Genomic DNA, 13100 nt, shown 5'->3' with positions numbered 1-13100 from the left:
GAACAGGCTTCCCAGGGACATGGTGGAATCACCATTCCTGGAAGTGTTCAAAAAAGGTGTAGTTGTGGTACTTGGAGGCATGGTTTAGTGGTGGACTTGGCAGTTCTGGGTTAACAGTTGGACTTGATGATCTCAAAAGTCTTTTCCAACTTAAATGATTCTATGCTTCTATGATTCTATGAAAATGGTGCAACATAACAGAGTATTATTAAAATGAGATGCAGATGTCATTATGTCAGGCTTATGTGTATAAATACAGATGTCTCAGGGACCTTACAGATTTCAACAGAGTTGGTGCGTGCTTGTAAGCCACATGACTCTGTGAATGTGAACCGACCCTGTGGGTTAGAACCTTTTGAGATTAGTTAAAGAAGGGTATTTAGAAATCTGTAATTGTTTATTAACATTTTGTAAATGCCTATTATTGGCTTTTATCTGTTGTATTGCTGATATTTATTCTGAATTTATTGTTCACAGATTGTTTTTTTAATTATGTGCTATTAATAAATCAATAAACTGCTTCAATTATTATTGGATTTATACCGTCTGTCATTAACAATTTCTCCCTGCAGCAGCAGGCCTAGGTGAAAGCTGAACACTGTGTTTTAAACAATTTTCTTTGAGCTTTTAAAACAATAAGTCAATGGGCCCAATTGTGCTAAAGCTTCTGGGTATCATTGCAATGAATGGAGATTGAAAGAATGGTTTCATTTCTAACCTGAATACTGTCTTTTTCCTTCCAAGTCAATGACACTGTTTTCATCTCCTCTGTCACTGTACTGAATCTCTTTCTTCTCTAAAAGCTGTGTAATTTTTAACTGCTGCTGTTCCACACGATGTTCCAGAAGCCTGACTTGGCCCTGAAGTTTTATCTGCTCTTGAAAACAGTTCTGTACATCCTAGAGAGAAAAACATATTGTAAAATCAACAAATTTTTTTGTCACATTTAACATGTGACACAAAAAAACCAACTAAACAAGTCATAAATAGTATTTAACTTGAACAAAACATTTTGGTCACAATTTCCTACAGACACTATGTTGACTTCCACCACAATTGCTACCTCTATTTGAAATTATTTCATATATCACCCAGTGTCGAAACATACAGCTGCCTTGCAAAGAGGCCATCTCTTTAGTGGCTAAACTACCAACTCTTACTGCAAACATGCAGAGGGGACTTAGGGAAAAACACAATAGTACAGACCCTATCAAAAAGATTGCTTATTCTCTGTCACCTGCTGTGTACAGAGATTTGCTGTCCAGTGAGGCCTGCTACTAACATTGTGAAGGTTCTAAATTCCAGAATTTTAAAGAAATGCAGTCCACACTGATACATTTTCGACTTCATTATGCATTTTTCAAATGCTTTTAGATTACATACTTCTTATGATAAATCTTAACATTGTGAACACGAATACTGTAAAGTTTTAAGCTCATTTTTGGCATGCTGAAATAAATAGTCCCAAGGAGCTGCGAATATGCATGAAAAACAGAAGTTAAAAACTTGAAGTCAATATTGTGCTGTAACTTGTACACTTAATTTTGCCATGCAGAGTCAGTGAGAAGTGTGGAGATTCTGACAAGAGAGCTGGAATAACTGTTCCAAATTCTGACATGCTGAATGTACACTGAGCAACAAATAATTGTTTTTAGATTAATGACTATGGTGAAATAGCCACAGTGAATAGAACCCAATCTAGGGAGCTTAAACTAAAACAGCCTGTACAGTTCAAATAGATATTAAACGAATCTGATTTCAACATGGGGGAGAAAAGCCTTTGGAGTTTTATGATACATTTTATAAATGCGACATGAGGTTTTGTATCAGTAACATTGTGTCTGCAATTGTGAATGAGCAGAGTTTAGTAGCTATGATGCTTGCACAAGAGCACAACTAGCACTGTAAAAGTAAAATCAGAGGGCAACCTTTTGGAAATCTGATATGCAAGATCAAATATGCGGTAGTTCTGAATTGGTGCAACCTTATTCGCAAGGCAACATTATTTACACAAGCTAAGGGTGCAGATCTGTAACATTTGCCATCCCTATGGAAGAGATGGTATCTTAGAACATCGCCCTAGCACACTAAACTAGGGAGAAATCTAAAGTAGCATACTGATGTGCACCTCCACTACCATCCACATACTTTCATTTGTATCAGGCTCAGACCTCACCTGTTTTCCATGAACACTCACACCAAAATGTTTCTTGTCACTTTCTTGCTGCAGTGATTTATTTATTTTATTTCTTCTGTCTGGAAGGCTGATACCATTCTGTAAGTTTCTATGCAGCACAAATACAGTTCTGGTTAGACTGACTTGCTTGCAGTACCATTCACAACTCCAAGAATAAACTTTGTGAATGAAACTAACACTATTAATTAGAATCTGCATTTTATTATTCTACTTACATGCAGGGTTTTTTTCATAATTAATTTGTGGTACTAGTTAAAAAGCAGAGGCGCTTCCGCTGCTGTCAAGGAACATCCTTATAAACTATGTCATGACTATGACTTGTTATTTCTGATAGAAGTAAGTGTCGCAGGCCCCTTTGGTTTTTCACTAGAGGATGCAATTCACTTTCAACAAATAGACAAAAGAACTAGAAACATTTCAAGACAATATTTGAAGATAAAAAAATCTATGTCCATGAATTCAGTAAAATGGTTCCTAGACATTATGTTCCATTTGCTTGTGATATTTAGTCACACTGAAAAATTTGATGATCAGACTTTGCAGAACAATCCTGAATACAGGCCTCTGCTTTAACTATTTCTGAAGTGTATCAGATGCTTGCTTTAATTCATACTTAACTGCATTCTAATATACATAGTGGAATAAAGGAATGGGGAATATACATGTGGCAGGACTAGGCAGTTTGTCAGTGACATGTTCGAGAGGAAAAGGTTTGGCTGCCTCTCTGGGTTCGGGCTGTCCTGTCAGGCTGCTTTGACAGCAGATGTGTCTGCAGACTCCAACTGCTCGCTACTAGGTCCTGAGAGGCCATTAAGATGCTTGACCACAAGGAGGAGCTGTAAAGTAAGAAGCATCTTTACCAAACACTAACATTTTTAGAAGAATAAACAAAGTAGCCAATGACCCAATATCCCTGGAGTCCCATCTTATTTAAGAACACTCCCTTGAAAATCTTTTCCAGTTGTTGATGGCTATACAAGAACCCTAGCATACCCTCCTTTTCTTCTAGCTGGAAACAAGAAAGACAATATTTAAAATAGATGCACATACAGGGACAAACTTTCTACAGTGGCTTAGAGGGATGTTATTTGACCATAAGCACTAGTTAATGTGTGACATTGCATATTACAAAGAAAGGATGCACTATTATGCAGTCCTAGGATGGTTGTCTCAACTTCTATCTGCAGCTTCATATAAACCCTTCACAAAAGCTGAGTTGAACTGGGAAATTAAGAAGAGGCTTCCTTGACAGGTCTTTGCAAATTCTCAGACTAGTTCTGAGAACATACAGAAAATTATGGATAACCAGAAAGCTGCATAGGTGGGTTGAGAAATAGTGAATATAAAATTAAAAAAAAAAATATTTCCAAGCTCAACCTGATGAGCTGATGCTAACTATAGAAATAAAGCTTTCAAAAAAGTCCATGTTAACAGTCAGACCAAATATCACTCCTAGTTATATTAAGAGTGATAAAGAGGCCAACATGCCACACTTACCAGTTTTACTGCAGCGTTTGTTTATTGAGAAGGTTAGCTTCTATCAGTCTTAACTCAGTGCTCACAACCTTGAAGAACACGGTAAAATACAATAGGAAAGACCTGAGTAACGCTGCAAACGGCGGCCCCTGTTGCCAGGCCCTTGCAATTTCTTAAGCAAGACTTGAGGTGAGTGGTCTCTTTAACACTGCAAGGTTTGAGCCATGAAAAGCTACTTTCAATTCTGGAGGGAACTCGAGTCTGCACATTTGAGAGGCAGCTGCAGGCAGCTAAGTGTGTTTCTTTCAGGTGCAGTGAAAATGCATCTATCAATTCACCTATTCGTACTGCTAAAGCCATTCTCCTACTGCAATTAAATTATATAGCAAAAGTACAGAACTTCTCAAAAAATGTTATTGCGCCTTAGGAAAGGTTAGTATCTAAATTCAGTAAGACAGTACTTCATATACCACCATAAGAGGTGCTTTCCTTTGAATCAAATTAAACACAAGTCTGCAACAGGCTATGTCTCTAAATACTATTCTTAACTTTGCATTTAATTTGATCTTTTCTTTTTGTTTGCTTAAAAATTATGCATTAATTCATGAACATGAAAAACTAACACGGAGCTGATTCTCATCTGCTTTACAGACAATACACTCGTTATGGGGGAACGGTAATACAGCTACACTACACTTCACAATTTCCTGATGAAAAGGACTTAAGCTCACAGTGCAAGTGACGATCAAGAAATCACCAGCCATCCTAAATAAGTACACCATAAAAAGAGTGAGCAGAAATGAGTTTTGAAAGTAGCATACATATGAAAAGTACTGCTATCTGATACTTGGCTTGCTCTCCCTGACTCTAGCTTCCTCATTGATGTCTCTTTCTGTCAACTCCAGACAAATCCCATCACACTTCGCTGCTGGATGGCAGACGGCAATACCACAATCCTCGTATTTGGAATTCCACACCTGTTTTTCCCATGGGACAATCACAAGTTAGCTGCGTAACTTCAGGGTGGATTGATGTGGCTTTTAGATCTGCAGGTTACCAGGCTGTTCTTTGAATGCACTACTACACTTTTTCACAGAGTAACTCTTTTGTTACTTTGTTTTATTTAACACTGGAATTAAACCAGTGTACAGCTAGAGTAATATAGAAACAGAACGTAACTTAGGGTTATAATAGTTAGCAGCTATAACATATTGCTATTCCTTTTGTTAGATACAGACGGAAGTTAAACTATTAAAATGTTGAAATACTCAATAAAATGTGAATTTGATTGTTAGTCTCCAGTGGACAGTAGTGCCCGCTAATTGAAACCAGACTGAACATAACCTGTTCTGTCTGTTTCAGTGAAGCAACTGCTTGAACTCCACATTGAGAAGCAATTACCTAACAACTGCTGACATCTCTGCTCTTGGACATGCAGTCACATATTTAACCAGCTGCTGCAATTAATGTTCATTCACAATCTTTACTTCATTATTGTGTGAATTACTTAGTAGCTAGTGACCTTCCATTAAAATTGATGCTATAAATTACTCAGAATACTTTATGAAAACTATAAAAGCACAAAATTTTTACTTGAGGTGTTATTTCCTGTATTTTTAGAGTTTAAATAAGCTCCAAAAAATCTCGATTAAGATTAGTGTTTTAATGAGATTTAAATGTGAAAACTTAGAGAAAAATTTCAGAATGTTCCCATTTTTTTGTCACAGGGTCAGCTAAAGCCCCTAAAATTCCAAATGAAAAAATCAAAAGAAAGCAACTGCATTTCATTGTAACGCCTTTTTCTCAGTAGGCTTCTATAAAAATTAGTAAGATCTTTCTCTGCTGAGCAGAAGTGGAGGGGCAGGTGCCTCCTGTTCTGCCCCTAAAAAGCTACTTACGTGAAAAAAAGGCTTCTGTAAGATAATGTAAGCCACAAACTGATGCTTACCCAGTTGTAAATTCGGCAACCACTTCCACCTAGGCAATATGAATCAACAACTTAGTCTCCCAGGTCCCTGCTAGTTAGGACCTGAATATCAAACTAGGAAGGACAGCAAAGACAAGCAGTACAAGACTGGTGAGGTTAAAAATATTTTAAGCAGTTAAGTGTGATTGTGTTAGGGTTTTTGTTGGAGTGGCAGAATACATAGCAGGTTTGGGAGCTAGAAATGAAGGAGCTTTGATTGTTGTTTCTGAGTTTGAATTATAACATAGTAACAGGGGAACAAGATGTTATTTGAGAAGAAGTTGTATGGCAAGTGGACAAGGTAGAAAAGGATAGAAACATTCTTCATTATGAGTGTCAATGACCAGAAATACTACTGCTGTAGCCACTGCTTTAGGAGTTCCTGGGTTTTGCCTTTCTGTAGGTACACTGCTTAGAACTAAAGGTGTTATTCTGAGTTAGCATTCTCCCTGAATGGTAGTATAACTCTTCTGTGTTTCTTTTGTACAATGTACCTGTTAATGCATCATGTGTTACCTTTTTTAGCAAAGATATTCTATCACCTCTTATCTAATGTTGGATCCAGTAACAAACTGACTGGATTGCTTTCTTCAGTGCTATTGCCCAGTCATTTTTCTTCCATTGTATATTTATGCATTTGTTTCCTTTTTCCTTATTGGAAACTTGTCCCCACTGAACACCGTTTGAGGTTATTTCCCCAGTCTTTCAGGTTTGTTCTGAATTCTAATCTTTTCCATCAAAAGTTTTGGCATCCCATGTAGCTGAAATACATTGTAAGCACTATGGAGGACAAGGTATAAAATATTTAGAAGAAACTCTAGAGGCAGATTTAATTACTAGAACTTACAGAGCTGCCAGTGACATCCATCAAGCTAGCTGCAAGGACAAAATCAATCATTACCAAAATCTTCATTCTTTGGAAGCTGTAAAGTAGAGGAACAAATGAAATACTAGTTAACATAAACATTAAAACTAAATATTTACACCTGACCACCTGACATCTTAAATTTTACTTGAAATAAACTATTTAACCTATAATTATTTTCCTACATGTTATAAATATAATGTATATTTAGGCTTCATTACAAATGTCTAAAATAGTCTGATCAAGTACAACTTCAAATCCTAGTGAAAACAGAATCTATCCTTTAGGCCACTTTGTATCAGAGCTCTCCATGTATTTTAGGACAGCTATTCACGATTCAAACCCACACATTTTATTGTAAAACAAGCTAAAAGCAAAATAGCATTTAAAATGCTCTGGAGAGCAGGGCAATATTCCTTGTTGGTCCTTTGAAGTTGGGAGAAAGCTCTCTCTTATATTCAAGTAATTAAAATCTAAACTGGGCTAGTTGTCCTTGAACTAAAGAAGATTTGTGCAACCTTTCTATGTCAGGAGAGGATGGAGATAATCTTACTATTAGAGAGGAACTCTGGGGAAAAATGCATAATAGTTATCAGCTTTCATTCTAACGGTGACAAGGATGGCATCTTTCAATGGACGGCTATGCATATTTTGTACTGTATGAACCACAGCATTTTAAATGCCATTATGACATGTGAAAATTATTTTATATGCCAAAACAACCACCATTGTATCTCACTGCCCTATAAAATGAGCTGATATACCTTCACAATTTTCTGTTAGGTAGATGTGTGCTTTTCAGCTCACAGATGAGAAACCAAGGCCTTTAATTACTAAAACATTTACATAGGTTATACATGAACCAATTCTAAGTTGATTAGTTAAACTGCTGCAAGCTATCAACTGAGGAATGTTTCTTTTTTTTTAACTTAAAATATTTTCATTGAGCATATGCTAATGCTTGTTTAAACCAAAATATGTGTCCACTCTGCTTTTTCTACTTACTAAACTAAATCAGCTAACTACATGTTAAAACATTTCTGGGTAGACAAAGCATAAGACCTCTAATAGAGATTAATGATTCAACGTCAGCATGTGCTTATTGAAACACCAACTTTATGGAAATTTCCACTCATGTTTCTACAGGAATTAATATAGACCTGCGGAACTTTGGCAGACTGTGCTTTTCACTGTGCAAAGATAAGCAAGGTGCTTAAGTAAGTTGTTTAGTTCTAAGATTGGACAAGTCCAACTTTATTTTCACCAGTCTCTGAAAACCTCATGCAAGAGTACTAATTACAGCCCAGCCAAATTTCAGGTTTTCAACACCTACCTATGAAATACTTAGGATGCTTTTTAAAATTACAGTTATCTTATTTAAGTAAGCAACCTTGGTTTTATTTTTAGTTCTGAGTTTTGCTTGTTTGAAAGCATCATATTTGAAAGCATTGAGTTGTGAGGCCCAAGTGTATCTGTATAAAGCTTGTTATACCACTTCTTGCACTGGACCGATGCAGGGACAAGGTGTTGAAGGTACTCCATATCCACTGACTCATGTCACAGACAGCTCAGAAGGTTTTTTTAAGCATTTTAGACATACACAACATCTACCATTAAGCTGCAAATCACTATACTAAGCTGATGTCTATCTATAAGGATTCCAAAGGATTCCAAAACATTACCTATAGAATGTTTCTTGAGTAGAAAGTGTGAACTGAAAATCTTAGGCTAAGTTACTTCTAAACCATAAAGTTTCTGAATTTAAGTTGTTTTTCTTTATGCTAACCAAATAAATGTTATATAATTTGAATTAGAAACTTTTCCATAATTCAATGCAACAGGTTCTGCTGCTGTTTGAAGTGGTGAATCCTATGAATTTTAGCCTTAAAAAATGAAGGGAGGAGGGAATCCACAAGAATTGCCTGGCATTGAATTGTTATTTAGATTTCTGCCATGATAAAACATGCACTTTCACTTTACTACAGTAGTAATTAAGGCTATTGCAGCCACCACTGTTTTGAAAGCAGCTGTTGCCATCTGTTGCAATGACACTGTGAGAGGAGTGAACAAAGAGTACATTAGCTATCTGGACAATCTGCAAATGATCTATCTCTGATAATTGCTGTCCTGACTCCATGCATATCTTAAATATGTTTTCTATGACAGAAGGGACTATATTTTTTCACTGGAAGATTCATATTTAACTGTTTTGCTTCATTCTCTGTTATTTTCCTTATAAAAGCACACTGTTCTCCCTCTACATTAGTCTTAATACTCAAACTGTTCTATCATAATTTCACTGACTGTGAATGCCTGAATAGTGCAGTCGATCTTCAAAGGGTTGCACAGTTTACAGCTACAGTCTTCTTATTTTTTAAAAAAAGACTATCAAGTAAATGTTGTATACTATTCAGATAAATTTATGTCGGGGAAAAAAAAAAGAAATAGAAGATTATCAGGCACAATCAAGGTAGAGCACATCCCTTACAGCATGTGTGAGCTACTATGAGCAAGCTGCACAAAAGGAATGAAGAGCTGAGGAGTGCAGTGTGCAGTTGGTTTGGTCTGTCATCTCCAGATGAAGTCACCTTTCTATTTAAAGGGTGCCTCTTTCTAAAGCATGTTGCTGTTGTGGGGAACTTCAGAAGGGCGGCATTTGGAAGACAGCTTTGCATATATCAGCTTTAGCACTGAACCAAGGTATGCTCAAAAGATATCGAAATATAGGAATACTCTCATAAATAAAATTTTAAATGTCTTGATTTAAATACATTGCTCAAGATATTTTAATACTGGAGTTTAATTTTTCAGAAAGGAAGCTGGACAGTAAACTCAAGATGGATTATTGATAGTGTAGTCACTCACAACATGAGCTCACTATTATTGTAAGAGAATTAAAAGGCATATAAACAGGGAGATCAAGAGCTCCATTTAGCAGTGTCAGTCAGAAACAGGGAAGACACTGAAACAGAGAGGACACAGGAAAAAAAACAGCGTGGACCTGAAGAAGGAACAAGAGTTGGGGGGACCAAACTCTTTGTGCTGTTGTCCTCCCAAAAATGGAGAAAGGTCACGAAGACTAGGCTGAGGCACGAAAACTCAAGCTCTGAAAGGAAATGGCTGACCTAACAGCGTTTCTCTGCTTCTGTCGCTGCCCAGCAGGGAGACCCAGACAAGGCAGAAGACAGTGAGCAGTGCTGATCCTGGAAGGGGCAGTACCTTGTACCTTTGAGTCAATTTCTCAGCAGGTATAAACTCCCATAGTTTATCTGATCCCACAGTTGCAGTGGCATGAGATTCGCTGAGCTGTCAACCCTACAGTGGAAGAAAAGTGGTATATAGGATCAAGCCCCATATATGCTCAAAGCGCTTTGCATACACTAACTGAATCAGCAGGTTCGGTCTTGGAATTAATATGGGTAACTCTTTACTTAGTTTTCCACATGTCTCAAAAAGTTTCAGAAAAGTTTGTATTACTAACAGTTCTCTGAAAGTGTACATCCATGTTCTTTGGTAGTATGTAAAGCTAAAGTTCTGTCCAAGGGAAGCTTAAAATCTTGCTCTAGGAAGACTGCTTTGAAAGTCAGTTTTTCTTAAACTAATTGTTCCATTCATTTAAATATTTACCCTGGTTGTTATATAGCTATTTAAAATGCATTATGCAGAAATGTATGTGGAGGGTAAAATAAAAAATGTAGGGAGAGAATAAAATCCAACAATAAACATTCACACACAATGCAGTAAAAGTGTTCACTCCAAAAACTGTAAAAAAAATTGTGAATTCTAATCCATGTCACAGATGAAAGTAATTGCATAACTTAGCAAATATTTTTGTGGTGTTGATGCTAGTGAATCCAAAGAATGGATTCTCAGTGAATCTGAGAGACTTCCAAGACTTTTGTTATAACACCTGTTTTGGCTTAACAAAACAGAAAACCAGATTTGTGCAGGGGAGATCCCTTTCCAGGAAAATCTTAAACTCAGACAGTAGATGTGGAGTAATTTTCACACATCATGACAGAGAAAAACTTAGTGCAATATTTTTGGGCTGAGAACACAAGCCCTCAACACTCTGCTGAAAAACAAAGAATCACTTTCTGTTTTAATAAAATTGAAGTTTAAGGGCAATTGTTGTGAAACCTTGAAATTTTATCCATGAGATTACTCATCTATTATTCAAAGATTATACCTGGAATGTGCACGTGCACAGCTGTGTGGAAAGATTTCTCCAACACTACGGAATAGAAGTTCTAGAAATGTATCTTTTTCCTTCTAAATTTCCCCTAAATTTGATGTTTTTCCAAGTCTTTCAATAACAGGTTACTAAATAGATTTGATGACATTAGAGAAACTCTGTGCTATGAAGATTTTGAACTGTCAGCCTTGAAATCTGGAGATAGCAAACTAGATGGAACTCAGATACCTATTTCTCTTTGTACAGTATCAATAAGAATTGCATTGCTAATAAATTGAACAATAATAAGAGAGAATCTGCCAAAAGGACAAATAATTACTTGAAAGATTTTTGTTTGCTTTCTTAAAATTCAAACTGGTTTTAGTGATTAAGCTCATGCACAAATTTTGCTTTATTGGGTAGTGTTACAAAAATTGCCCCATTTTCCTCATCTGAAAAATGGACAATAATTCATGATTTGATCTTCTTTTAGGCTTAAAAAGCAGCCTTGTTCATACAGCCATATATTACAAATTTAGAACCTACAGAATTGAATTTGAGGTTTGTTAACTAACTAGATATCGTAGCAAAATAACTACATCCTGTTAAAACATTCATACACCATTAGCAACATTGCACCAATTATATGGCCTTCAAAAACACATTACTTTTAAACCATAACTATAGCAATCACCCCATATTCTTCCTTCTTCCCCCACAGATACCTAAAATGTTTACCTTTACCCTCTGGACAGAACTCAAAGTTGTTAAATCTTCTTAAGCTGATGCAAAGAATTCCAGAGCCCTTCCCAGGCAGCGATTGTTTTTGCTATTAAATTCTGTAGAGCTGAGGCTTACATCTGCTATGAGTCACTGGGCAGGAATGTTACTGAGAAGTTGCAGTTTATCAAGACTAAATTGCAACATAGGAAGAAGACGATAATTCTATGCCTAACACAACACATCTGAAATAAAAATAGACCAAAAATAACAAAGGATCATCCATTCCCTTTCACTGCTCTGATCCAGGAAATTGCTGTCAGCATCATACTCAGCTATATACTCCAGCACTTTCCTGAATCAGAGCCTAAATCTCTTAGGCTGCTTCAGAGATATACAGAAAGCATAACTGACTCAACCGATATAGAAATAAAAAAATAATCACTCAGACTAGAAGTTACATGTTAGAAGCGATAAAATAAAATCTGCTAACTCCTGCCCCCAAAGTAATATAGTAAAGACAAAGCCAAAGAAAGAAAAAGGACAAAGTCTCTTATTTGATGTAAGTCACTATTTTTAGCTAAATTAGAAGGCGCTCAGAAGCATATGATCTCAGCGACTTGGTTAGATAAAATCACTTTCAATATAAGCTTTTTAGAGCCAGATGAATACATCAAAGGATGTTTTAAATGCAATTTGTTTTGAGTGTTCGCCCTCCTTCTATGTTGGCTCTTCCCCAAAAGTTCAATAAATGAGTATGCTTAAAAGAACACTTCTGGAAGAAGTGAACTCTTAAAGAAATATTGAACAAAAGCAGTAAGGTTTACATTCCACAACAGAAATATTCACACCATCAACTTCCTTTTGAAGACTAATACTTGTTGCACACTTCCTCTGAATGATTTCTGGTGTATTGCTCAGAATCTGTTTACCAGGCAGTATTTCTCTTTACTAATTACATTACATCAACTAATTAACTTTATATTCTGAATTTCAAATATTTAATAATTGCAATAAATTTCTCATGAGTAGCCTGCACTAAGAATCATTCAAAAACTCAAAATCATTCAGCAAGTAATTTTTACTGGGAATCTTACTATGGCTAATGACTTCTGCAAGGAGGGAGGTACCTGTTCATAGGGTGACTCAACTCTAATCATTACTCAGTGGATGGGCTCTGAATTTAGAAAGTGTAAAAAAGGCATGGCATTTTAAACTCGGATTTATTAACCATTTAAACAATTTATTGAGGCCTACAGGTAGATTCTCCATCACTCGAAGTCTTTAAACAAAGACTAGATGGTGAAAATGTATGGCTGTGATTCAGTTAAAAAAAATATATATACAGCATTAAGGCAAAGATCTGCATTACTCAAGAACTCTACAGTCTAACCATCATCAGAATGATTTTGCAAGAATAAACATACTAAATAGAAGACTCTCAAAGTGTATACAAATGGAAGTCATATAAGCACAAAAGGAAGAGAGAAAGGTCTTTCTTAGACCTGTTGGATACATCCACTATTGAAAACTGGCAAATGTCATACACCTTAACATGTCCAGTAAAGACCTGGCAGTTCACAGAAATCTTATTCAGATTTGCTGCTGTTGGGACAATTTGCACAGAAGTGAAGGAAAATATGACAAGGATCATGAATTACTCTTTTATCAGGTTTTTTTGACAAAAATTTGTATAAAGGAT

At 36.2% G+C, this 13100-nt stretch overlaps 1 protein-coding gene across 2 annotated transcripts in view; it reads right to left on the bottom strand.

Annotated features, from left to right (window-relative positions):
• FGL1 (fibrinogen like 1) overlaps positions 1 to 12394 on the bottom strand; it is a 30874-nt gene extending 18480 nt beyond the window's left edge. Inside the window, exons 1-5 of one of the 2 annotated variants that reach the window (XM_056330844.1) lie at positions 11417 to 12394; positions 9630 to 9819; positions 6487 to 6562; positions 2177 to 2285; positions 719 to 899 (exon numbers count right to left, since the gene is read on the bottom strand). In XM_056330844.1, coding sequence (XP_056186819.1) covers positions 719 to 899; positions 2177 to 2285; positions 6487 to 6503 — 307 coding nt within the window. In that variant the 5' untranslated portion in view covers positions 6504 to 6562; positions 9630 to 9819; positions 11417 to 12394. The remainder of the gene's footprint in view (positions 1 to 718; positions 900 to 2176; positions 2286 to 6486; positions 6563 to 9629; positions 9820 to 11416) is intronic. The other variant, XM_056330854.1, reaches the window with a different exon arrangement.
• Between the last annotated feature and the right edge of the window lie 706 nt (positions 12395 to 13100).

The sequence above is a fragment of the Falco biarmicus genome, chromosome 1, assembly GCF_023638135.1.
Source record: "Falco biarmicus isolate bFalBia1 chromosome 1, bFalBia1.pri, whole genome shotgun sequence".
In the NCBI taxonomy this organism is placed as follows: Eukaryota; Metazoa; Chordata; class Aves; order Falconiformes; family Falconidae; genus Falco; species Falco biarmicus.
The sequence above is the reverse complement of the archived record's forward strand: the minus strand, read 5'-3'. Positions and strand labels throughout refer to the sequence as shown.